We start from the raw sequence: 27835 nt of genomic DNA, 5'->3' as shown, positions 1-27835 counted from the left end.
TATATCTATTTTGATTTTTGATGTTGGGTTAAACAAGTATAAATCATTTTTGACGTTGAGCAATGGCAGCGCATGAAGTTCTCCTAAAAACTGTGTGGACCGTGTGGTTTATAATAACTGTGATGAAAGTAACAAATTCAGCTATCTCATTTATGAAATGTTTTATTTAGACGCTGAGATGAAGTGAAACTTTTTTACTTTGTGCCAACAGAGGAAAGAATCTTTTGGTTTTTAGCTTTAGTGCTTGTCCTGGAGCAACTTAATTTACGTAGACTGTTTACATGATAGACTTGTCTACATTACTCTAATTTCTGGCATTGTATGTTTGTAAAGGCTGAATTTATTTCCCCCTAACAGTCAATGTAGAGCCAGAGGTTTTAAAAGACCATGCCCGTCTTTTTGAAGGTTTCACCCTTTTACTACAAATCATGTAGATGTGCCTTCCTGCCAACCACATTGTACTGCTAACCAAATTAAACTGAGAATGGGCAGATAACAACATTTAAGTCACGCAGCTAAGAGGACATGGAAAGTAAGCTTTGAGCTTTAACCATAGAGGTAGGGCTGTGCGATATGGCCAAAAAATATGTTTTTTAGTTTTTTACCAAATACCTCGATATCGATATTGCGACGATATTGTAATGTTGACTATTGTTGCTTTCACTAAATATTTCCACAATGAGATTTTTGATAAATAATCATCAGTAATGTAGATATAATGACTTAAGTGGGTGAAGGGAAATAATAGAACAGCTAGAACAGTCTGATAAGTTCAGAAAATTAAAATCACTTCACTGTAATGCAGCCTTTTTAAACCAGGAAAAGACAACACTTGTGTCATATTACGAAATCTAAAACAATATCTAGTCTCGTATCCCGATATCGATATAATATCGATATAATGCCAATAGAGGTGGTGGCTGATCGCAAAACACCAAAGGCCTGTATGAATTTTTTTGAGATCCATGTGCGGAAATAAATGTATTGCTGGCAAAAGCACCATGGATATATTACTGAATGGGGCAACCTGTACCAAACATGAAACTCAAGGGATGAGGGGTTCCCTAAGCCACGAGCGATGTTCGTTCATGTCTATTTAGAGCGAGCACAAGCTCGAGCCCGGCGCTGACTTTAGTTGATTTCACGGCCACAGGTGTCGCTGTTAAGAAGCATTTCTGAAAGTTACAAATAGTCCCTTTAAAACATGCATTGTACTGACAAAAAAATGGTATTGCACAAAAGTCATTATATCTCTTATCACTGTATTATTGTTTGCAATCTAGAGAAACAGCCTGACTGATAGACATTGTATGTTTATTCTTGTTCAGCTTTGTTGTCCTTGTTTTTAGCTGTATTTCTATTTCTGTGTAAGTTCTTTGAGAGCGACAAAATCCGGAGTCAAATTCCTGGTATGTGTACTCATATGGCCAATGAATATGATTTTGATTCTGATCATCATACCTTGTATTAACTTTTTATCCCCCCTCATATAAAAAGAAGTGCTAAGCTGACAGCAGCAATATATCCAAAGAAAGAAAGAGAAAGCTGCCCTGCCAGTCGCTCTCTCCTTGCCAGGACACTACCCTCCCTCCTTAATCATAGTTTTCATATCTTTACATTGAAAATTTGTTTCCCAAGGACAATATCATAAACTTGCTGTTTTCTGAGACTTTTACCTGCCAGTGCTGCGCTCTCTAACTTTACACATTCTTGAGGTTGTGTAGATGAGGAAATAGAGGTGTGGAAATGTAAAGGAGGGGGGTAAATACAGAGGCATTGTTCACTGAGAATCTGTTGTCATTTGTAACACAGAGAGAAAAGTGGAGCAACTCACACTGTGAATGTGCGTTTGTTTGTGTTGGTACTGCAGTGGAATGTCAGTAGGAGCATGTATAAAGCAGAGCAGGTGAACTCCTCGAATTAAAAGTAAAATGAATTTACAGTGTGTCAAAATAAGGACTATATATGTGCTATGGAAGTTTGGGGCTGTTTTATGGGACTTAACTTTTATTTATCACTGTCCACAGCCAAGCTTGTTGTGGAGGATTGTGTGACTGCTGGACATATGCAAGGATGAAGTCTGTTAGCCCTGACACTTTCTGTCAGAGTATCAGAGGCAGGAGACAACCAAAAAGGGGGGAAATTTATCTTTTTCCTCCAGAATTTTGTTTCTTATCTCTCTCTTTAACTCTGGACTAGTTATATATGTGTGGAGGTCTAATGTAATTAATTAATCAAAGTAAAATAGCATTCACAAATGAAAATTGCTGAAATTACTAGAGTCGCAACAATGAATTTATTAATTGTCAACTTAAATTAATCGGCAACGATTTTGATAAGCGATTAATCGGTTTGAGTAATCTTTTAAGAAAATAGGTGAATTCTCTGACTCACGCTTCTTAAGGTGTTTTTGGTTTCTTAAATTTTGGGGATGTCTTTACTCCTCTATGACGGTTAACTGAATATCTTTGAGTTGTGGACAAAACAAGACATTTGAGGACGTCATCTTGGGCTTTGGGAAACACTGATCGTCATTTTCTGACATTTTATAGACCAAACAACGAATCGATTAATCGAGAAAATAATCAACAGATTAATCGACAATGAAAATAATTGTTAATTGCAGCCCTAGAAATTACCAGCTCCACTGATACCCTTTTCCAGTATAGCAATTGTTTACACACTGCAAGTTATAGCAGAGATTATGGAGATTTTACGAAAAACACATTGCATTTTGTTGTACATGAAAAGTGCTTCAAATATAATATGTAACTTAACATCTGTGGTAAGAATAAAATATATGCTGCCTATAATACGGTATGTTGGTTGTTAATAATTGTAACGGAAAGGTCACCAGCTCGATCCTGGCAGCTACAAGTACATCCATTAACAGCCTTGCGTTCTGTAGAAAGAATCCTTCAGCTAAACCCTGAACTCCTACAGGCTCACATTCACTTTGTCTCCTCATAACGTTAAATGACTAAATATGTGACACGGCCTCCAATCAGCTCCGCTCTCTGGCAACTGATTCAGTTAACTGAAAATGGGAATTCAGCTGTCAATCTAAATAGACGGGGTATAAGAACCTTGCTATCTGCCAAAGATCTTTAGCTTTTGACATGTGAGGATAATACGCTTTTTAGTTAAATCTTACATTTCATACATTGAAGCTATTAAATAGAAACATTGCTATTTTTATTTCTAGTACAGTATTACCAGTGGTTGATGGATTGGCTCAGTTGATGCTTTTCGGGAGAGTGAGTTACAAGGACAGCAGAGGTAAAAATGCAGTAAACTTCCAAAAGTAGGTTGCCAAATCACAAACAGTGAGTAGTAAATATGGGTGGGGGTGGGGGGAAAATTGATACAGTATGGTATCGTGATATTCAGGGCATTAACTTTGGCGAGGAAAATCTGGCATGGCCATTTTCAAAGGGGTCCCTTGACCTCAAGATATGTGAATGAAAACTCTGAAATGAACAGAGTTAAAACTGAATCTTACTAGATAAAACAGATGTTGACAAGCTGCATAATTTTCATTTGAAAAAAGGTAATATATTGCATTATATTGTATCACAATACTCAGCATATCGCAAAATGTTTAAAATCACAATAAGATTGTATTGTGACTTAAGCGTCGTGATAATATCATGTTGCCTCTGGTAATTCCCACCCCTGGTAGTAAACAGTACAAGGGCTACAACGCCATCATCCTGGTTAAATTGAATTGACTTAGTTCTTATAAGTAAATCGATCTCTGCCTTTGATTCTTTCTTTCTGCTTTCTCATTTAAACAAATGCTATTTTCTGTCTTGCATTGCAGCATCTCTCTGGGGTAATACTGTTTTTGGTCAAACACAGTGTTTGTTGGCTTTAACTTTTTAAACATACAATTGTTCCCTAATTAGCTGGATGCTAATTAATTTATGCTCCCCTGTTTGATGTACAGTATAGCAATACTTTGAAAGCAACCGCAACCATTCTTTGCATAAATTTGTAGCATTTGCCGCCGAGTTCAAAAGAAACAGGACCGGGTTTAGAAAAGCACACATGCATTTAAATAATGCGCCCCATTTTTCGTCTCTGTTTGTTTTTAGTGGGGAATATTAATGAATTAACATTTTAAACAATCCATCATTATTGTTGTGCTGCCACTTATTTTTAACTCAATTATATTCTAATAGATCATTTTTCCTAATGTGCAGAGTATGTTCTCCCCACTTTGTTCACTACACAACAAAAGATTAATTACAAATAAGAGGAATGATCAAAAACATGATAATCAAATTGCAACAATAAGTCGGAAATTGCAATTCTAATGCAATACAATAGGGTATGTGTTGCAAATTAACCACCCACTGTCTGGTATTGTCTGCGTGTGCTTGTGTTCATGCGTGTTTATGTGTATGTGTGGAGAGTATATGACACAACAATATGTTATGATAGACTCTATATACAATATATAATACATTACTTCATTGTTAAAGCCTGTTTAATAACCCAAGTAAAAACATTCACACTCTCATAATGACACTCCATTAGCAGCCTTTATTAGGTTGTAAGACCTTGTTGGTGATGTGTAGTTTTCTTCAATGGAGTACTTATATTGTACTCCATACCTATATTGCATACAAAAGTGACAAAGGAGCCAGCTTTCTTGACAGTATCTAAGAGTTTATTTCTAAGACAGGAGGTGCAGTAGACTCTATTTTCGGAGGATTTTGTCCTAGTTTGTTTGATATTATGGAGGCCTGCCCTCTGAAATAAAAAATCATGTCAAACATGTGGAGTTAAAAGGAAGTGCCTTTAAGAAGTGTAGAGATAAAACTGCAGTTCTCAGCTTGAGATCCCTTGTTTTGATGCCTGTTGTCTTCAGCATGTCAGAGACCGGCCGAATTGTCAGTTTAAAGAGGATGGATGTCCCAAGATGTCACCTGACAGCCCGACAGACAGGGCAATTCAGTCCCTGGAGGACAGGAGAGCAGCCAGTAGGAGGTGAATGGGCAGTAGCTCGGGCTAGAGGTCGTCACCGTCGCCATCGCCGGCCTGTCACTCTGAATGGGCCCCCCAAATCATGTTGTCAATGGTGATGCATCGAGATCCCCCTCTGGCAAAAATTGGATTCTCCAAACTGGACTTGATTGATGCATTGACCAGGTTGTGCCTGCCTGTCCTCAGGATGTGTCCTTACCTTCGTTTAAAGATGAAGCAACACATACGCACAAATGAGCGGTGAAAGGGGAGAGATGTACTTCTAAAACTTTATTTTGTGCCAGCTAGACCCCACTGTGGTCGCGCCGTTGGCTTGTCAAAGAATCTACTGTATCTATCAGCCTTGAAATTTATAGGATTTTACCTGCCTTTTCATTTTTGTCAGTACATCTTTTGTGGCACGGTTCAATCGGTGCTCTGAGAATGTAGTTCTCAGTGTTTCTATTGAGGCGACGGTATTACATTATGGCTCGAAGGCGAATGCACAGCTTGTACATTCAGTGGATGCCACAATGGATTGGAATGAAAAATAGATGTTTTTCTGTGACCAAAAGTGCAGCCTTTATGCGTCCAAGGGCATGGCATTCTTGGGCCATGGGTACTAGCCGTGGAGTTTGTGAACATGAAATATCTTCTTTTATGTGTCATTTTTTTCATTATGCTCCCTCTGTCTCTCTCTTTCTCCGCTTTCCTCCAATGGTTTTCCTTGATAGTCTCGTCTGGCCTGAGTTGCTCTCTTTATGTGCCTGTGTGTGTGTGTGTGTGTGTGTGTGTGTGTGTGCGCCTTTTAATATGTGTCTGTGTTCATACGGTCTTTCTTTCCTCATAATTTATGGCTATTTGTGTCTGTTAGTGAATGCATGGACTTTGTGTGGGTATGTATACGTGTGTGTATATGTGTCAACATGAACTCGATGTATTATTTGTGTGTTTGTTGATACTCATTCATATATATATACTGTATATATATATATATATATATATATATATATATATACAGTATATATGTGTGTGTGTTTCTGTGTCGCAGAACACGGGCACTAAAGATTTTCTATTTCGATAAAGCTATGTGGAACCTTGGGTTGGAGCCTTTGATGGCTCAGTGGGGGCTGGAACGAGGAGCGTCGAGCATTGTAGACGAAACAAACGCAAGCTGAGCCTCACGGAGGTGGCCCAATTTGGACTCTTCCAAGTCCGGCTTCTTCTCTCGTTACTTTTCACGACCGTCTACTACAGCTCTGGAAAGAGTACGAATAACTCGTACATGTCGCTCCCGCTCATTACCTTTCATCTTTTGTTTTTTACTAGAGGATAAGAGAGAAAACAACTGTAACAACTTTGTCCTCCTCCTCTTTCTCTCTCTCTCCCTCTCTCTTTCTTTCTCTCTCTCGCTCCTTTCTTTGTCTGTGTTTGCAGGGCCTGTTCATCTTCCTGATATATGGGGTGTACAACACAGAGGTAAGTCTGTATTGTGTCTCAAGGCTGTCGGAGTGAATGAGAGAAATGACAAGTTTCTGATGGGCTCCTTGCTTAAAAGCTGTGTGGGTGGGGTGCGACGGTATGAGTGTGTACGTGTGTGTGTATGTGTGTGTGTGTGTGTGTCTGTGGATGGGAGGAGGAGGGATGGGAAGGGAGGGGAGGCGACGATCGTTTCCACGCGAGCATCCCACTGCCCTTCATGCTTGGACTAACTTATATGCATCCGAGTCCGACCATTAAACACTGACACGCCGCGGTTCTCAGCCACTCATTCCTCACCCACATTGGCTAATATTTCACTGCCTCTTTAAGTTTTTAAACTCACGGCCCTCCATTTAGCATCCTGACAAAGCCGCTGGCCAGGGCTTTGCGGGGGCCCCAAGCAGCAACTGTAGTAGGACAAAAAAAAGAACAACAATATGCACCCAACAATATGCAATGAAGGAGGACATATTGTATTGAGATGCTGCTTTATTACCATTTAGATACGCCGTAGCCGTGTAAGGTTGGAGGCTTTGGTTGAGTGGCGATAGACGGAGAGATACGATTTAATGGATGAGTCTCGAGTCATGAAAATCAGTCTTGGTCAAATGTGGCTCTTAGTCTATGTAAATAGGGTTAACTTTAGATGCGCATAGGTGATATTGAATCCGAGCCTTCTTAAAATACAGCACTTTTCTTTCTAAACTTGTGGTCTATTTCTCATTTTTAGACACTTACCATTCCAAACTTTAAGAAGCTAGTGGAAATCCAAAAAGGTTTTTTTCCTTGTGGCGCAGTTAACAATTCAAAACACAAACATTTTGCCCTGATTTAACAATAATCTTTGAAAAAAAGTCTTTTTTCAACTAGTATTTAAGCACAACAAACATCCGTTCATTTTTCTGGAGATACATGCAAGATATTAAATATAAAAAGATTGTTAATGTGACCAAAAAATAAAAATAAAACCCTGTAAATTCTGTAAATACAGCGTGCTAAAGTTAATCCAACAAACCGTCTCCTCTGTGGGTAGAATGAACCACGCTTGACGAGTCTCCAGTTCTGATGAATACAAACATACCTCATCTTTTCATTTGCCTCTTGTTGCTTTGACTGAATGTACAAGGTTATCCTCGCTGTATACAAGCAGCTTTTTTTGAAGAGCTGGGTAACATATTAACATGTTACCCAGCTCTTCAAAGACAATGGTAAGTATTGCATTAGGCTCCCTCCTTCTCCTGTCTATTTCTCATCTGTTTTTTCTCCAGACTTCTTTATTTTAACTTCATCACCTCCATCTGACCATCGAAGAGGACATCTCACATGTCCTTTGCTATTTCACATTTTCTCTTTCCTTTCTTCATCCACGTCTTCTCCAGAGCATGAAGAGCTGTCCCTGAGTCACAGACGATGCACCGACAATACAGAGCCAGAGAGGGTTGACCCTTTGCTCTGTAAAATAAATCAACACAGCATTCTTGCTTAAGTGGCTTTTTTAGTGCCTGGGAATTCATTTTCTTACACTCAAGTTGCCCTTGACCCTGGGAGCAACTCATGTACATGTTCCAGTTTTCAAAAGGACCACATTTCTTTGTTAACGTTTGGATAAAAAAAATTTGGTACTTTTGCCATCATTCACGTCTAAACATTCTTCTTTTCCTCTGAACCCTCGGCACCTTTCCTGGGCGCTCCTTTTGTTCACCCTCAACCTGCTCGTCCTTTGTTTTGTATCTTTAAGTGCCGTGTGACACAGAGCGCCGCTGGCTTCAGGTTTCACCCTTCTGATACCTGAAAGGAAACATATTCTTAATAGAAAAATTACAGAATGGCAATGATCAAATTTTTTATTTTTTTTTTTCTTCCGTGTAATCGGAGTGGCAGGGGAAGGCCAATGTGAGACAGGGAGGTTCCTGTTCTGTCTGAATTCATCGGAGCTAACCCCTCTTTAGATTACATTATCACGCACATGATTCTATAGAGTGAGGAAAAAACTTTGCAAAGTTGCTGTTAGTTGTTAACCTGATAGAACAAATCAGCCTTTATCCATCTCAGTGTGAAGAAATTTTACTTTGATATGCTAAAGAAAGGTGTGGAATTAACTCGTGCCTCAAAGTCAGAACATGCTCCATTCATGAGGCTGGTTTCCACACAATAATTACCAATATGGCGTGGAAGACAGACTGCGTCTGCAGCTATTACACTCAAAATGCAGCGTTTTAATTGCTAATTACTTGACAATAGCTCTCCATTATTCATCGCAATTAGCTTTTCCTTGGTGGTCACCTTGTAATCCCATGCTTTGATGACCTTTTATTTCCATCAGCTCCAAGGATGTCGGCAGGTGTTGTCGGGCGCGCTGCTTTCATATGGTAATCGCTTAGCGCCCATTTACATGGAGAACCACGCTTTGCATCATTGCGAAACCTTGAGTGTGCGCAAAACCCCTTAAACACATAACGATCATCTAAAACAATGCCCTTCCCCTCATTGTCAAATGATTAATTAAGTTGTGTCATGTAATTGCCTCAGCACGCCGGCTGCTTTTGATATCAATGAAATCCCCAGGACGTACTTTCCCCCATTAAATTGTGTTAAGACGCCGTCTCTCCAACATCTGCACCGCGTCGAAGGCCTTCCGCGGATCTTGTCAGAAATAATAGGAGTGTTTTGGAAACATAATGCCGGTGCTGTTGATTCTGCCCTGTCACAAGGCTCGGGCTCTCTTCATTATGTGGCCCTTCAACATCGGTATTGTATGCAAAACATCCTCTGTGTACACACGCTGTCTCTGAGACTGTGTGTGTGTGTTCAGCGTGGTGTCATAATTTATAACACGCTGGGACTTAATGAAGCCATAAGCCATAATGCATATTCACTAACGTGGTGGGCTGGGCTGGGACGGGCTGTAGTGATGAGTGCCCATCCGCTACAAATTTACAGTGAGCGCTGACGATGTGCACGGACACATGCACGTGCACACACACACACATACGGACCTCATAAGTGCCAGAGGCTTTTCATAGAAGACTTCATCCTACTTAACTGAAAACACACTGAGTTATTCCTGCTGTTCCGTATGTTGTTTTCATTTTGATATCCTGATCTTGTTTACAGTAGCTAATGGAAGATAGTAAACATAATAGGAAGATAAAATATCAAATTAATAATATTTTTTTTTTCATTATTTAATAAAAAAAACATTACCTTGTATTAGCAATTAAAAACATTATAACTTTCTAGCAGGGAAACACATTCATTCATAGCTGCTGCTGTGTGACAAAATATACACTTTTGTATATTTCCATATTTTCATTCATCCACTGAATATTATTTTCTACTAAAGGCATGTCGAGTAACACTTTATATGTATTAACCTATGATTGAGTTATCAGTAAAACCATACGACTGTACTATAAAGTTGCAAGAACATCATTTTTTTTAAAAGTGATTTATTTTTTTTTAAGATAAAAAAATGTTTTCATACTTTTTTCTTTCATAGGTTAATTAATGCAGAGTTTTATTCAAAGGACTAAGGACATCCTAAATTGCTGGTTTGCACAATATTTGCATTAAATATTTGTTGATATTATTAATCATTAGTCATAACTAGTCAAAATACATTTATCAATTTAAAAGAAAAATGAATGCGGGAAATTTACACCAGTTAAATAAAATTAAAGCTCATCCAAATTATTACTCTAAGCAAAGGTCTTGGCATTAACTTCCACAGTTTTTCAGAATTATTCATTTTTTATCTCATTATAAAATCTCCAAAAGCGTTAATTAAAAAAATAAATAAGTAGCTTAGTAAATAAGCAGGTAAATTACAAATTAAGGTTAGTTAAATTACAAGTATATACTGACATTGTATGCATGTGTATTGTACACGTATGTCTTCTCTAAAATTGATGAAATTCTTGTCTGTTATTGTGTGTGTTAAATGACGGCGCGCAGTACACTGTTTCATCCGGAGTGTAAAAATGTAATCTGTTCTGCTAGGGCGGTCCCTTCTCCTCCAATAGCTCCATTTGTTGGTCCCGGCGCTCTATGCTGACAGATGATCGCTTGAAGTCGTCTCCTTAGTTTGCCAGCTCTATGTGTCACTTTCAAGTCCCATTAGCCACTGGGACATACTGGAACACCCTCTCGCACGTACATGCACACACACACACACACATATACACACACACCTCCCCAACTGCTGTCAGTGCCTGCAAACTAACGCTCCAAATTTGTTATTTCCCTTCCATGTCCTCTTCTCTTTTCTCCATTTTACACTTTGGGTGCTCTTAGTAGTTGGCTGTGAAATATGTTTTGTTTTGATTCATTGTAAGTGTGTTTCATTGAGCGCTGTGTCAGATACACTTATCTCTTTCTCTCCCGCTCTCTCTCTTTTTCTCTCAGGTTCGGAGCACGGTCAACAGGATCAAGGAAAGGAGAAAAGCGCTTAATTTTTCAGTATGTAATCGTCTATTTTCTGTTTTTAAGTGTGTGTATGTCTTTGAATCTCTGATGCACACTGGTGCGTCAGACAAAAATGTTCCTTTGCCAATGAAAGCTGGCCACAAAGCAACATTGTACATCTGCTAGCCTCTCGCAAGTCGACAGTCCATGTTAGATGCCCTTATACATCAAGCATAGAACCTCCGTAATAGCTCTCCCCCTTCCTCACTCTGCCTAGTGCAGCACCTTCATCCCAGCAATGTCAAGCTCTGTGGTGGGTTACAAGTTTCTAATCCAGGACAAGCCGTCCCCTGACATTAAAGTGTCAGGCCAGTATTTATACCTCGTTGGACGCTGCTGTTTGGCTGAAGCGGTGGGATGCTGCGTGTGTGTATGAGTGTGTGTGCGCCCAGGAAGATCATACTGTAGCCTACACAAAGCACTTTAAAAGTACTTAATAGTGCCTAGCACACACAAACAGGCACATACCACACACACGTACGGACAATTATAGACCCCAGCACCTTGACAAACACCCACTCTCATCATTCCACTCTCCTTTGCCCCCGCCATCTCACACCCACGCACACACACATAAAATGCATCTTGTCCCTTATGAGTGATCACATTAACTCCACTCCTCTTTGGCCGGCAACACTTTGTCCTGCCCCTCCCACTGCACCCTGACCCACACATATGTACCCCCCAATATTCCCCACCCTCACGCACTTCAGGTCATTGAAGAAGGGATGAAACCATTTCTGACGGCAGATTGATTTTTAAAATATCAGGGTGCCGCTACTTCCTTTTGACCCCCACCTAAGGGATGGACACTGTAAGGATGGGAAGAAATGAAAATAAATAAATAGATAAATTAAAGTGTGTGTGTGGGTCGGTGGGGGGGCCCCCTGGGGCCCCTTGCCACCAAGTGCAGTCTGATATATTGGCTGCTCATGTTATCAGTGAGGTCCCCCCCCACCATCTACCGTCATTTTTACTGCTTCCTCTCCCCTCTGGTGGTGGCAATTTTCCAATCTTGCTGGGTTCCGCTACCAGAATGCGTTTTTTAGCCATCACTGCCGCCTGACGGTTTTTAGCTAATGCTATTTTGCGCCATAAATCCTGCTTGAAATACTGTATCTACCTGTCCTTTGGTTAGATAGGAGACATTTGGCTCTAGATGACCGCACATGCCCCTATATATCCCATTGTTGTAAAACATAGGATTGGGTATCGAGCCTTGCCGGCTGAGGGATAAAGAGGCTTTGGCGGTGTTACTGCATATGGGGTCATTTGAAGACGAATGGCACTTGTCGGAGATAGAGGGGTTTATATGTTGTATTATTTGCAACGATTGAAGGGTTAACCCAATGGGATAGTTCACTGCAACTGGATTTAAAGTGGTTATTTAAATTAAAACACATCATTTGAGATGTTCATATTCCGTTTTATTCATTGATCACCAACATTACAAGCAGCCGATACTAAGCCTCGCTAAGGTCATCTGATCTGTTAGATATTCCAGCATTTGTAGGATAATACAGATATTTAAGGAAGGTTGAGCATTTACTGTATGCACATGACATCAGATAAAATGTGTTTTTTTATAACCTAGCATAAAACATAAAAATCATTTAAATATTGTGGGAACAATTTAACTACATATTGCTCTCGGTACAGTGACATGACACACCTCTGACCTTGACGACCTCTCGTATAAATTCCACCAAACCTAATCACACACTCTCCCCTCTTAAATTCCACACTTCTGTCAACCTCGCTAGCCCTCTTCCTCGTGGTAGCCCTCTACATGGGCGTGGGTCATACACACAGCTTTTTTAGCCTCAGGGGGTGGGGTTTTATACACACATACACACATACACACACTTTGACCAGTGTAGACTGCCTGTTTGATACCAAGTATCTCCTGACCCACCCTGACCTCCCTCATACACACACACACTGCCAGATTGCTTTATGAAATAAAGCTGTCAGTTGCAGGACCCATATAAAAAACACCCCACCCCAATACTCCATGCCCCTGACACCACTGAAATATAGATATAAATTGGAAGCGGATTAGTTTTTTTGATCTTAATTCAAGTTTTGACAACATATAGGAAGCAAGGAGTCTTGTTGCTAGAATAAAATATTGAACTGGACAGTAGAGAGTTGATGTTTCTTTTTTGTCTTTGTCTGGTACCACCAAAATAGCTGTGGAATAGCTGCATGTTATTAGGCTTGTCTGATAAAATACTTTGCCAATAAATGCCATTTATTTCAGTTGCTGGGAGCCCTGGTTAGAGTGACTTACAATGATGTATAGCAGTGCATGTATTTGTCTCGTTCCACTTGTGTGTGTGTCTCATATTCACTGAAGCTAGACGTCAACAACACACAGAAGCAGCCAGAATGGCCGGCCCCAAGTGTTGAGGCATTCCTGCCTGATAGAAGTACAGTATGAAATATAAGAGGCCCTGGAGCCTGTTGAAGCCCCCCCAGTCTGTTTGAGAGCCGTGCAAACAAATGGGCTCTCTGTGATTGCCGTTTATTTTGGTCTGGCTGGAAGATGCGTGTGTGAAACAATGAGGTCTCTGAGTTAAATTCATAGAGCAGCTGCTCAGGTTTGGTCCTGGAATTGTAAGAAGGACAATACAGTAGTCTACAATAACCTATGATGTCTATTTATGTCCATTACTAATTGTAACTGCTTAATGAGATGTAGCAGAGAAAAAGCCATTATTCCTTCCAAGCTCTTCAGTGTACAACACAGTATATTATTCTATGTTAGTGCACAGTGTTGACTTTAAACTATGTGAAAACATTGTTTTTAAATAGTGTTTAATGCAAACACAATTTGAATTTGTTTTCTATCACTAATAAAAACAATCAAACTGGAATGGATATAGAAGAGAAAGTCATAATAAGGCTAAATCAAAGTGGCAGAAACAAGAAAATGACTTGCTTCGTACTCCCCGCCACCAGAAGACTAGAGAGGGGGAGCAGTACCGGGAGACAGACAGTCAGTTAGCGGAACTGTAACACAAATTCAGCCAGTGTAAATCCCAGCACCAGGGGTCTGATCCCGAGGGACTGCCCCAACTCCCCACCGGATCAGCAAACTTTCTGTTGCAGCCATTACACAGGTTAGACCCAGCGCTGCTGGTGGCCACAGTCCACTGACCTTTAACAGGTATAACGCCTTGCAGTGATCTCCTGCAGCTGACACTGCCTTATCATTTTTTACAGAACTGCGCCAGTTCCCGACCATCCAGCTCAGTTACCAGTTCTCGTCCAGTCAGTTTCCCACTAGGAACTACCCCAAGCCAGGAGGAGGACGCCACCCCTACCAACACCCCCGGCCTGGCGAAGGAGGAAGAGAAGACCAGAGGTGAGTCAGACCAATACCTTACAAATCAGGTTCTTGGCCTCATCTTGGCAACATTGTCTGACATCATCATTAATGTCCCTGTGCTTTTCCTGCTTTGACAAGTAAATACATTCGCTGAGAAAAAGATCCATAGTAAGACCCAGAGATGTCATTGTCATCTTAAATTGTGACAAGGCAAAGCTTGAAACAATAACGTGCTAAGTTTGCTAAGAGCCCTAGTACTTGCTGAAGTCAGATTCACCTCATGTCTGCCTCACTGTAATATCATCTTGCTCAGGTTTATCTCAACATTCACCAAAAGATACATACATTCAGAGTCTGGTAAAACATGGGACCACACAATGTTGAAACATGGTCATGTCTTTTCACATATTCATTTATTCATTCTGTCTAACTTTTGAATGCAGTTACAGTTGGGGCTTTGGTGCTTCAAAGGTGCTCTATACAATATTCAGAGCATTAACATAGTATCAAACAACTATTTGCTTTGTAAAGATATAGTGGAGTAATGTCTACCTGAGCAGAGAATGAAGTCTCTTGTGTTGTAATGCTATTAGTGCATGTGAGCGTGCCCCACTGGCTAGCTCACGGCCACTGCTCTGCACTGCTCTCATACTGCGGTTAAAGCTGATAATGTCGTCGCGCCCGTCGGCAACGTCGCGGAAGCGTAGCGCCCACACTGTCAGCTCTGTCAGCACTGTTGCCGTTGTTAGCGCTATTAGCACAGTTAGCTGCGAGCCACCGGCTCAGCCGTCGCCTTGTTGAGAGCTGTGTGGAGGCAATACGATAACTATGCTTTGAATTTTTTAATTTTCTACTATCTCTAATTCACTTTTCCCACACAGTTTTTCATAGTTGAACAGAGAATTTGAACCAGTTGTCTTAGGAACTGAAAATAATAGCAGGTTACAAGATTGTTTGCTGATTTGATTACTCTGCCGGCCTTGCTCTTCAAAAAAGCACAACCAATCCACCGTCACTTCAAAAGAACAAGGAAGGCCACCTGCCATGTGCTATTTTTTTCTAGTTAGAATGAAAGATGAAATCTGAATATATAAGATTAAATGAAGTATTTTGTGGGTTTGTGTACCTTTTTTTTTCTTAATGCACGCTCTCTTTTGAAGAGGGCAGCACCTGCAGCCTTGCTTTTAGAAATGTTCAGTTCAGAAGTGGTAGTTTTGCCTGTGAAGGATTTTCATTTTCCCTGCACAGTTTAGTACCTCAAATGCAGCCAAGCCTTTTTACTGATTAATTCAATGGAATTAACAAGTGTTCACAGTTCATGTGTGGCGTGTGTATGCACAGTATGTGGGCGGCAGACTAGGCTGCACCAAATTCATCCAAACATCTACAGCATGATTCCCACTCGACGACTCCTCTCACATTTTTTGAGGTAATATGTTTTCATAAAGACTTGTTTTTTAAATTCATAACACTTCCAATTCCTTTTTTCCCTCTTTGTAAACTTTTTATATGGACTTAGTTGCAGTGTATCAGATACACCTAGCTAAAACTAATGCAGTCAGTTTTGTTGCAACTCTTTTGGAGAGGTGTTGATTCAACGTAATGGTTGGAAGCTTTAGTCAGTTTGTGGTTCTTTCAATTGTATTGCAATATATAGCGAGGTATTTGTAATATTTGGTCTACCTTCATTGATATACTGTAAATGTGTGGTCAAAATATTAGACATAAAGTTTTATCAAGCTTTAGCTTCATATATATTTGTATATCCCCCCCACTGTTCCCCCACTGGCATATCTGCAAGGCATTACTGCAAAGCACTCTGAAACAGAGAGTAGCGTCTGGCCTGTTGAGTGAAATCAGACATCAGAAATCTCCTGTTAAACTTGGAACACTAACCAGACACCCTGACTTCAATCTAGCGGCCTGACCCATGCTGCACTCGGCAGAGTTAAGAGTCATTTGGTTGTGGAAAAGATTGGAGACACCAGTTTCAAAGCGGGGAAAGAAAGAGGGAGAGGTCGATCCCTGGTTTCATTCTGTAATTTAAAGCCGGTCTTAGTGTCACTTGCTCTGTTGCACTAGTTGATGCTGCATTTACAGCGTTACATATTTTTTATTTATTTGCAAAAGTGATAAAAACAGAGCTAACAAATACTGAAATAAGAGAGAAAAAAATATGCAGAGGTTTATGGAAATAATGTCTTTGTAAATGACAACTTTAAAAAAACCTGACAATAACAGAAATGACTTGGCTGATGCCAGACGGTCATTAGGTTATGCACCCCCATTTATTAGTTTTATTAATTGACACATTAATATAAATTAACGCTCAGCATCTTCATCTGTTAAATACTATTTGGGTCATGGTTTATGACATGTACAATAATGATATTCCCATTTGAATAGTACATGTGCTGTGTGTTATTGCTCCTTGTTGCCGCTCTGTGCACCTCTCACACTGTGATTTACAGCGTTTCCTTTGCAGGTGATTTGCATGGTCCTCAACACTATTACTGTCTCTTTCATTCACTCAGCGTGCAGTAGTTAAATCAGTCCCCACGCCACATTTACATGACTGCAACCTCCAATGCAACCTGACAAATCAAACTTGGCAGCAGACATCATGTTTGTGATGTAATACAATAGCAGAAATAATTGATTGTCAGATGATATTATTCAGCCCATTTGCTACCCCTCTAATCTGCTCCCGACTCAATGCTGCAACATGCAAATGCGATCGGATCCGTGTGATTGAGTGCTGGGAATGGGTTGGCGGCTGGGTGCTCATACACTACAAACTAGTGCTACTGTATGAGTATTATCATCCAGCAGGGCACACACAGGCAAACATGCACTTTCATGCACCATCATAACGAACCCAACTCACTTAACTATAATTTTACTTTATTCATTTGTGTCTCAGCATGTCTGTGATGCTGTGAAGAGGTGATACAGCAGTTGACCAATTTTTCTGGAGGGCAAGTGGACACTTTTATTATGTTTGATTATATCAAGTTGTCATACAGAATCTCTAAAATATTAAAATGAATCTAGTAGACCTGCAACAATGAATTGATTAGTTGTCAACAATTAAATTAATCACCAGCTATTTTGATAATCGTTAATCGGTTTTAAGAAAAAGAAAAAAAAACTCTGATTCCAGCTTCTTAAATGTGAACATGTTCTGGTTTCTTTACTCCTCTATGACAGTAAACTGAATATCTTTGAGTTTTGGACAAAACAAGATATTTGAGGACGTTATCTTGGGCTCAGGGAAACACTGATTAACATTTTTCACCATATTCTTACAATTTATAGACCAAACCACATATGGTATAATGCAGCTCCTCATCATAAAGCACAAACAACAAATAAACAGATGGGCCCCATTTTTCCTAACAAATAACCACACCATCTCCTAAGTGATAGTGGAAGCTTGCTCGTACAAGGTCAACCCCTTCTTATGCCTTTTTTCCATATTTCTGTTTACTCAAGTTGGTTGGCACGAATGTCCAAGGCAGACAGTGGATTATGTTGAGGTACATGGCGAAAAATGTGAACAAAGTAAAGCGCATATTTTCTGTGAGCACAAGAGAAGGACAAGTGCATAATGAAGGAATAGGGGGTGAAGTGTGTGGGGGGGATTTGAATTGAAAGGGGAAGGGTTGTGTGGGTGTTTGTGTATGTGCATGAGTGTTGCATTCCTGATGAGATGGCCCCGCACAATGGCTGAGTTGAAGGTTGTGAGCCCTTTTAAGCAGGAATAATATACTAGATCACTAGTGTTACCTCACATCATGCTCTTGCTTTGTTAAAACCTCCCTTTTCCCTACAAACAAAGATGGCCAATCAGTTATCTTTCTTTTATGGGTCATGTTTTGAATTCAAAAGGTCATTGAGCTTTCCTGAGGGTCTCTTTTGCTTCAAACATTGTTTGACTGGACTGTAGGTATTGTTTTATATCTTGTGAAATTCACCTAATTCCACAGTTATTGGGCCATTAAATAGACGTTATCGGTTGCTATAAGCACCATACATGTGGGTCATTAGGGGCCTACTGCGTTGTAAAAGTGAAAGCGAAACTTAAAAGCAACACGTTTTAACACGTTGTAAAATTAAAATTAACGTTATGTTTTGAACACAGACAAAAAGTATAGGGGAAAGCATCGTGTTTTGGCTTAAAATAACTACGTTTCAAAATAGAAAGTGAAAGTCAACGCTTGTGAACACAAAGACAACTACACGTTGGTTTCACACGGGATGCAAACTCCAGTGTCCCGAGTGAAAATCCAGTGTTTTTTGTCCCATCCATCACCCCTGCCTGACCACTTCTGCTCCTGTCATAATTACTACAGTCGCTAGAGGTCGCTGTCATGTTCTGTTATACCTTCTTTCGCTGATCTACCATCTGAATAGATGATAAAACCTTCTAGCGGTCGTAGTAGGCCCCTATTGACCCACACCTATGGTGCTCATAGTGACTGATAATGTCTATTTAATAGCCTGCTGTGAAGTTTGGGTTTGTCCTGCTGTTTCATGTCCAATTGTGTCAGTATTTGATGGTGCAATGGTGATAGCACTTATCCTTAATGTCTTCTTAATATCATAATGTTTCTAAATGTGAGGGTCACAATCATGTTGGAGATTTTAGTGAGGATTTTACAGTATGTGGTGTGATGTCCACATAACTTGTTCACCAGGTGACTATAATGAAGAAAAGATACAGTATTGTGCAGTATCGTGCAGTCCTCACAAGTTCATCCTAGCGAACCTGATTTTTGGTGTCATTTCCAGTTTACGTAACCCAGCTTGTAGGAACCATATGCCTACACATTGTTGACATCTGAGACCCCTTCCCCTTCCTCTCTTCCTAACATGTGTTCCTCAGCATCCCTCGCAATTAGGGGCCTTGTAGATAAAGTAGTGTGGCGGTCTATTGCATGCATCTTCTGCAGATTACACACAGATCCTTCGCTGACACCACCATGGGGTTGACTCCCCCTTTGCCTCCCCTCCACCCAACACACCGTCACTTGTCATGCATGTTTAGTTCAGTTCATTGACATGCAACAGGATCTCCTGCTTCAAAAATACAAAAGAAAGAAAGAAATATTCCCTTGTGTAATGACAGCATGTTTGTAGCAGTTTCATCTGGGTGCTGGCTGTTGAATCACTTTCTTCTATTACGTAGCAAGTCCACTTCTGTAGACCTCGCACTATGAATAGAGCTGTGCAATACCGACTAAGTAAAATGTCATAATATTTCCGATACATTACCTTAATATCACTATATCAAGGAAGTTGATAATGCTTTAAGGATAAATATTTGGGGTGTCAGAAGGTCTTTACGCCAAGAACATTTGTGCGTTCAATGACCAGATTGGTAGAGGCATATAATGTCCAGCTAGAACAGTGTGCAAGGCTCGTAATTACGTTACGTTATGTGCGGTACAAAACATGGTGAAACGCACGGTGGCCCCCAGAGTATTGCCCCGTAATGGCTGTGGGAGATCGTTGTTTGCATGATCCTGTTTAAATCGATGTAAAATAAAATTTGTTACGTTACGCACGTAACGTAAGAAAACTATCAAAATGCTTTGCCCTCGATCTGCTCATAAAAATGAGCATATCTCAAAAACTAAAAAATGTGCACAGTTCAAATGACTTATTTTGTCGTTGTTTCTACATTTAGAAAATTTGTTTGGATAAATATGTTTTGTGTGTTTTAGTAACATTTTATGAAAAAATATCACATTGTTATGTTATATTATTATGTTATATTATATAATATATATTTTTTTATTTAATTTATGACACATTTTCAATACTTATTCTTAAATTGTTACAATTTATTGACATCACAATAAACAAAAATGCATGCGACATTTACCAGCAGGACAGTACAAGTCATATATTTTACAAAACTATAATAACTTAAACCCTAAATTATATGTTGTCTCATATCACAGTGTCAGTATCTACAGATGTAGCACTATGCTGTGATGTAAGTGATGTTTAAAATATATGAGGACTGGTCTGTTGAGGAATGGTCTAGTCATGTAGAAATGCTTGAAAATCAGACACATTTCAGTTAAACAAAACGAAAGCAGCTGCTAGATGATTGCTGCTTGACCTTTTCTCTTTCTGTTTCTTTTCTGTATGAAGTTTGCTCATTTGGATGTGCATGTCTGAATTTGTTATTGTGGCAGAACGAGTTTCAAATATCTTTGATTGTCATTCAAGTGTACTAAATGCAGGAATGTTTCATTGAGCTTGTATGTCTTGCCCAGAATGTTAAGTGATGATATCCTTGTACTATGGGCACATATCCTGTTACTGATATACTGATATTTTATTATCTACTGTCTTTTTACTGTCTAATTGTATTGTCTATTTGCCCTTGTTTAAATGTGTTGCATTTTTATCTTATTATTATAAAGCACTTTGAGCCACATCTCTTGTATGAAAAGTGCTCTATAAATAAGGTTTATTATTATTATCTCCGCCATGGGAAATCATGAGATCGGTCACGTGTTTGCGTGAGTGAGTGAGCATCTCTGTGTCGGTCTATGGCTAATCTTGCATACTGCTGCAGCAAACTGCATAATAATTTAGGTGCTCATTTATGTCTGCACGCTCCAGAGACCTCTCTCGGTTGCAGTGATGCACACTTGCTCAAAATACCTTTTATTGCCTGTTTGATACTGCTATTGATTCACTGCTAACTTCTGACTCCTCACTCACTACTCTTAACCTTCCCCGGGCAAACAGGGGAAAACAGTGAGGAAAAAAAGTTTGCTCGCTTTTGTTGTTTTGGACGGTGTGTTTGGCTATCAGCTAACAGCTAACGGAACTACACACACAGCTATGTGCATCGCCGCCTCACAGCCGCTGCTCTGCGGCCAGAGACAGTTATTCCGCGTCTTGTCATTGGGCATCAACCTCACGTTAACACACGTATTGTCGAAAAAACAGGAATTTGCCTCATAAACTTGGTGTGTGGTGTAATATTTGATGAAATGCCAGCGGGGACTGTGGTCTCAAGAATTTTATGGTTTGGCATTGTTTATACAATTAGTATCTTAGTGTGCAAGTTTTATGACCTTCCACCTTCTCTTCCCCCCTCCATCTCTCAAACATACACACACACACACACACACACACACACACACAGAGTAACACGGCGCTCAGCCCTAGTCTCTGTATTGTTAATTGTCACAGTCCAAAAGTCAACATTTATTGAAAAAAGATAGATGTAATCCTTTCCAAAATTCACCTTTTTCCTAACGAAATATTCTCCTTCAATCCATATTTGTTGCCGTTTAGCCTTTCAAAAACGACTTTATTCACTGCAGTCAAAAACCTGTTTACTCTCCTGCATGCACCTGTATTAACGGGCCTGTGTAGCATAAAAGCACCATAAATTACATTTATATAACCGCAATGACACAAAATCATTTTCTTTCCCATTTCTTTTAGGGTGATAACGTCATAAAATGACAACAAACATTTGAATGGTTGTCTGTATCTATGTGTCAGCCCTGTGATAGTCTGGCGACCTGTTCAGGGTGCACACCGCCTTCGCCCAATGTCAGTTGGCGATCGGCTCCAGCCCCCCTGCGACCCTGAATAGGATAAACGTTTACGGATAATGAATGAATGAATGAATGAATGAATTATGAAGGACTACCCTACAGTACTGTTTCTTCTAACCAAAGGATTACTGTACTCAGACATAAATCGAGTTTCTGTGTGGTCTGAAGTCCGTTTTGAACATGGCAACAAATGTTTGCCTTCAAGTGTGACCTATTTTACAGGTGAATTTAAAAGCAGAAGTTAAAATTCACATGCTGGCTCAAGGTGGGTGGAGTAAGCTTTTCTTCCAGGTTTGAAAGTGGTATAAAACCGACACCAAACATGCTTTAGGAAGAACAATAATGAGAATCTGTTGCTGTGGGAATTGACATCACATTGATGATTACCACAGAAGAATCACAGACACTAGAGGTGAGTGTCTGTGTGACAGAGAGGTATTTGGCCTCTGAGCGGAAGCTCGTGTTCAATGTCTCGCTGATGCAAAGTGATGTGTACTAATTCTACATCTGCTCAAACCAAACAGGGCTTGGAAGTTCAGCCAAGTTCCAAAAAAATAACTTCCTCACGACTTATCTCTCCCTGCCCTCTCACTGCGCACAAATTCAATTTCGACGATTTCCCTGCATCCTTTTTGCGTTTTGAAGTGATGGACAAATAAGTGGATATGACTTTGGGGTTTTGCGTGTGTGTGTTTGAGTGTGGATTGAGAGTTGGCTTGTCGGCTTGGCTGTTTAGAGGATACGTGGCCATGAAATGGGCTCTTGTCATGTGGGCTAAAGCTTTGAGGACTTGATTGTAGCCTCAGTGTAAATACCCAAACAAACAGGCAACAGTCAAACTGTGCTATGGGTTTGCCATGTATTTACATTCTTCTTCCTCTCTCCCACTCGGTTTCTTTCACTCTCTCTCTTCCTCTTGCGTCTGATTTGTTAATTTGTATTTACTCGCTAGCTTTCTTTTCTTCTTCTTGTCTGACACACATTCCTTCCATTCCCTTTATGCTCTCAGTTTGTGAATGACATTTGTAATATTTATGGTTCCAAGTGTCATGGCTAAATTCGTAGAAAGACTTTGTGACAGGAATTAAGATTTAAATTGTCAGTTAAAGCACTCGTCCGCCATTTCTCACCGTTGTGTGAAAAATCTCAAAACCATTCTTAGATCATTTGAAACACTTTAAACGACTTGCATTCTCTGTGTTCCTGCTACATTCTGGCATTTCATATTCATCACACCCAATGAAACAAATCCAAAGATGAAATATTGAGCCCATTTGGTTGTTCTTAAGTGGCTTTAAGCGCAACTGTTTATGCATATTCGCCCAGCCGCTACAAAGCGTACCAGGCTTCTCGAATTTGTTTTCCGCAGCTGTTCTGCATAACAACGCCACGCTACCACGCACAGGCGAAAGTCTGGTGAAGGGAATCTATTCATAATTCAAAGAAACAACAAGGCGCGAGCTGTGGCGTTGTCAGATATAACAAATTGAGGAGGAAAAGAGTTGAATTTGTATCTGCTTACAGAGGTTGACTGCATTATACATACTGTGGCTGCCGCTGAGTGCGTGGTAATAGGATATATGATGGATGGCCAAGCCGCATGGGCTCCCATTCCTCTGGGTTATTCATCTATTTATCTGCTTATTTATTTATTCCTTCACCCAGAGAGACCCTCACAAACTCAGGATTTGCCTAAGGTGCAATAGCGCCTGAAAGAGGCCGAGCATTGGCCGGTATGGAAATGGGGCTAAGCACACCGAGACCTGGAAGTCCTCTGTTGAGCATGTGTCAGGTGTACTGATGTCTGCGCTGATGTTCATCGGCGGTGTTGGTGGTTAAAAGAGGCCTGCAGTTTGTTGAATCCTGAAAACCATGACACATTTTCTCCATAGGAGCTTCTTAGAAACCACAATTGAAACTCATATCGGACATGCACGCAAACGTGTCCAGACATATTTCATCACATGGTGGAGCCAAGCTTTTGTCTCCTGAAGGATTGTTATTAGTACTGAACGTATCCAGAGATGGTGCAGCGGTTAAGACCCCCCCATCTTGAGCCACTTGTACCCCTGCTGGTGTAGGACTGAACCCCACCAAAACATCCTTCATTTTGTCTGCCTATTTTATTTTTTCTGCCCTCAGCTATCCTTCTGTCTAAATCAGATGAAGGGAACCTCATAAGTGCCGCCATTGGCATGCGGTAGCTTAACCAATGGCACACTAGCAATAAGTGTGCAAGAGAGTTTTTTGGAAATGTTGAAGTGCCCGCTCATTCGCGTGCCAAATTACCTCTTTCACAGCCTTCAGCACAACCTTGTTTTTTTTTAAATGTTGCTATCCATGTTGCCTATATGGATGGAATACAATTACTAGGGCTATCCCGAATACAGTTTTTTGGGCTTCGCAACTTCAGAGAGAAATATTTGAAGGTATTAAAAGCTTAGCCGCATGGCAAGCTGGCATGTACTTCTGTCTGTCTGTCTCCATCTCCCCCATTTCATTGCCGCTGCTACACTACTGTACACACACACACACACACACACACACACACTTCTACACACAACAAACAGTGATATACATCTGAGAATAACTAATAATAATTTTGATAGATGATAGATATGAATCATTAATAATATTGTGGGATTATTCCATATTTCATGGACTATTTGGGGATTTATACATTATTATATACCTATATATAAAAAGTGTGTATATATATGTATATATATATACATATATATATATGTGTATATATGTGTATATGTATGTATATTTATATATACATATACACATATATATATACGTATATATATGTGTATATATACACATATATATGAACATTTTAAAAACGAAGCATTCAAATAATGATTTGGAGGTCGAATACCAACGGTCGAAGCGTCAAAGCATTCGGGTCCCTAAAAATTACAGATCCGTTGGCTATTTAAATTTTGATGTGGTGTCATAATTAAACCTAACGTTAATGTTGATATGGCATACTGATTAACAAGAACATTTAAAAATTGCACTTTATATCAAAAAGGTTGCTGACCCCTGGTCTAAATAAACAAAAACATATCCAAAAGTGTTATAAATGAAAGCTCCACCTTGTGAATAAACAGACAACATATTCATGACATTGAAACCAAACAAGATTAAATCAAACTGTGGCACAAAAAAAAAGGTAAGATGTACTGTATATGAAGAAAATTGGATTGATAAAATTCAGTCGTAACACTCAGCCACCCAACATGAAACCAAACCCACAGGGACAGCGACCATTTGATCACACACAACCGTCAGCTAACTGCCGTTCATGTTTAACCCTGTCACTGCTCCCCTATCAAGGGTGTCACACAAGGACCTGCGTGGGCCCCAGGGCAGGTCACCTCTCCTGGGCCGAGCTGTCTCACAGTTTACCACTCCCCCCGCCCCCATGTCATCACCCAGAGGGGACACTACACTCTATCTTAGTAAATATGCATTGTGTAGAGCTGCATTACACAAATAGTTTTAAGCCTAAATCAAACATTTTGTCCATCCTTCTTTGTGTACTGTACATTTTCATACACACCGATTTTTCTGCAAGTGTCTTTACACAGTACTAAAGCATTCCCCACTACTACCATCGCAGCACCTCTAAACCAATATCAGCACCTCCATCCCTCCCGCCTCCCCCCGAACATTTTTCCATCGTCCTCATCTCAACAGCCCATGGCAACGACATAGCCGGCAGCTTACGACGACGCAAAGTGGGGAAGAGGGAGGGAGGAATGGGGTAAGGAGGGGGAGTCAGGCCGTAGATCAGGGCAGGGAGGATGGCGGCGCGACCAGGGGGTGACAGGGGAATAACATCCCTTTCTCCTCAATCGACAGGGACCATAACTCCTGCCTCTCCAGGGACAGATTGAGAAAGGCAATAGCCCAAGGGGCTGTGAAGCACGGATGCTTAGGAGAATTGAAAGTTAAAAGAAAAACGCAGTTTGCCGAGCCACTGCCACTGATTCAGCCGACAGCACCGCTCTTCGCTACTGGAATTTCTTGTAATTCTTTTTTTTTTTTTTTTTCAAGACAGCAGTAGAAAGGCCCAAGTGGCGTACTGTCCATATAGATTATCAAACGATACATCTACCAGGGTTGTCGTGTCGTATATTTTCCCCATTTTTGGAGAGTTTTCTGCACTTATTGAAGTTGGTGGTACAATGTGCACATATTTCCTTTTTAGTGACCAACAGTAAATAGTTTTTTGGGTGGGAGAGGTTGATGAGATGAAATAGTTTCTGTAGAGATGAACTTTTATCCTTTGACTTCATTGGCACTAGTTTGCGATAAACTGTCACGATTGGCCAATAACACCGTGGCGCTATGTTTTCAGTAACAGAATCTATTCTAGTGTCGGACATATGTGTCGCGTTGGGTGTGGCGATGCCGATGTGGGTGGGCTATGAATTAAAATTTTACTGGTGCATTCCCACCTTTGATAGTCAGAAGGAAAAACAAAAATTGTACATTCAATTGGATAAAATGTCTGACTTAAACATGTCTGATACAGTCCCACCAGGGTGGTGAAGTTAAAACTGACTCTGAAGTCTAGATGATAAGGCCTCTAGGGGGCCCTATTACCCACAATGCAGCTGTATTTCTACAGTGCTGTGTGTAGTGTTGCCAGATTGGGCTGGTTTCCGAACATTTTGGCTTTAAGTCGGGCTGGGAAAAATAGCTTTGGGGCTGGTAGATGAAATTTGGACTACTTTTGTCACATTTGGCAGAATTGTGAAAACAATACTAAACAAGCTGTCATTTTATGGTCAAAAACACAGATACAAAATTCAGTAAACTCTGTTGTGTGCACTCACTCACATTATTGACTCATTTAATATGAGCGATATTTGATTGACATGAGTTGTATTCAATCATCAGAGGACCTACTTACCTTGACGTCATCATCATTGACATTGGCATGAAAATTTGCGTATTTGGTTGACTGCACTCTTTGCAGGTTGCGATAGCCTATTTATCTAACCTTTTATCTTTCCTTATTTGATGCAGATATGAGCTTTGTATGCTTATGATGTGTTTTCTATTGTGCATATAATGGTTTTACATGGGTTTGTGGGAAGGTTATGATTTGGGCTGGTTTATATTGAATTTGGCAGGTTTTAAGTTGTGATTGGGCTGGAAACTGGCAACCTGATCTGGCAACATTGCTGGTGTAATGTATTGTTTACCCTATAACTATATATAAATGATGAAACTGGAACATTGAGTACTGTATGTGCTGGAGTGTTAGGGTGTGCGCGGGTGTGTGCTGCAGAAGGCCTTATATAGTGACCGGTGAGTTCCAGTACATGTAGTGGTTTAATAATAGTGGCAAATCACACAGTTTAATTGCTATGTAATTATACAGTGAGTGCCTTGTCAGCAGAGAAATCAAAGCTCCCCTCTCTCTTTCTGTTTTATCTTGTTTGTTTCAAACTCTTTATCACACTGTCTCACTTTTATCATTTCTCTCTTTCGACTCCCTAAAAGTTCTCTCTTCTCTCAGCTTCAGTCTGTCCCTCCTTTCTCTTTCTCTCTGTCTGTCTCTCTCTCTCTCGCTGTCTTTTTCCGCACTCTCCGTCACTCACTCCACTCCTCCACAGCCACATTCTCCTGTTAAGAGTGGGTGGGGAGCAGGCGGGTAGCAGCTTTTATAGCCTGATCAATTTTACAGTGGCTTATTGAATAGCTTTTAATGCCCTCCTTTACTTTCAGCTGTAACCTGCAGAGTGTCTGCCGCTGCAGGGCGGATGGGATGGCTCGCCAGAGAGAGAGAGAGACAATAAATTTTAATACATCGTCTCTGGAAAATTACACGTGTTTAATCATTGATTTTTATTGGCTCATCATGATAACATTATCCCAGTGGGCGAGGGGTGGACAAAAGAGCAGCCCATAAAAGAAAAGAGGTTGAATTAGTTATGCCCGTTTAAAGAGTGAAGCCAAAATGATA

General features: G+C 40.3%; 1 protein-coding gene across 2 annotated transcripts in view; it reads left to right on the top strand.

The window, feature by feature from the left end:
• The window catches only part of LOC119488368 (adhesion G-protein coupled receptor D2), a 104960-nt gene that overhangs the window by 45449 nt on the left and 31676 nt on the right, over positions 1 to 27835 (top strand). For both annotated transcript variants that reach the window (XM_037769940.1, XM_037769941.1), the window contains 3 exons: positions 6409 to 6450; positions 10858 to 10911; positions 14146 to 14287. In XM_037769940.1, coding sequence (XP_037625868.1) covers positions 6409 to 6450; positions 10858 to 10911; positions 14146 to 14287 — 238 coding nt within the window. The remainder of the gene's footprint in view (positions 1 to 6408; positions 6451 to 10857; positions 10912 to 14145; positions 14288 to 27835) is intronic.

Source organism: Sebastes umbrosus, chromosome 5 (assembly GCF_015220745.1).
Source record: "Sebastes umbrosus isolate fSebUmb1 chromosome 5, fSebUmb1.pri, whole genome shotgun sequence".
In the NCBI taxonomy this organism is placed as follows: domain Eukaryota; kingdom Metazoa; phylum Chordata; class Actinopteri; order Perciformes; family Sebastidae; genus Sebastes; species Sebastes umbrosus.
Note: the sequence above shows the minus strand (reverse complement) of the source record. Positions and strands in the feature narration are given on the sequence as shown.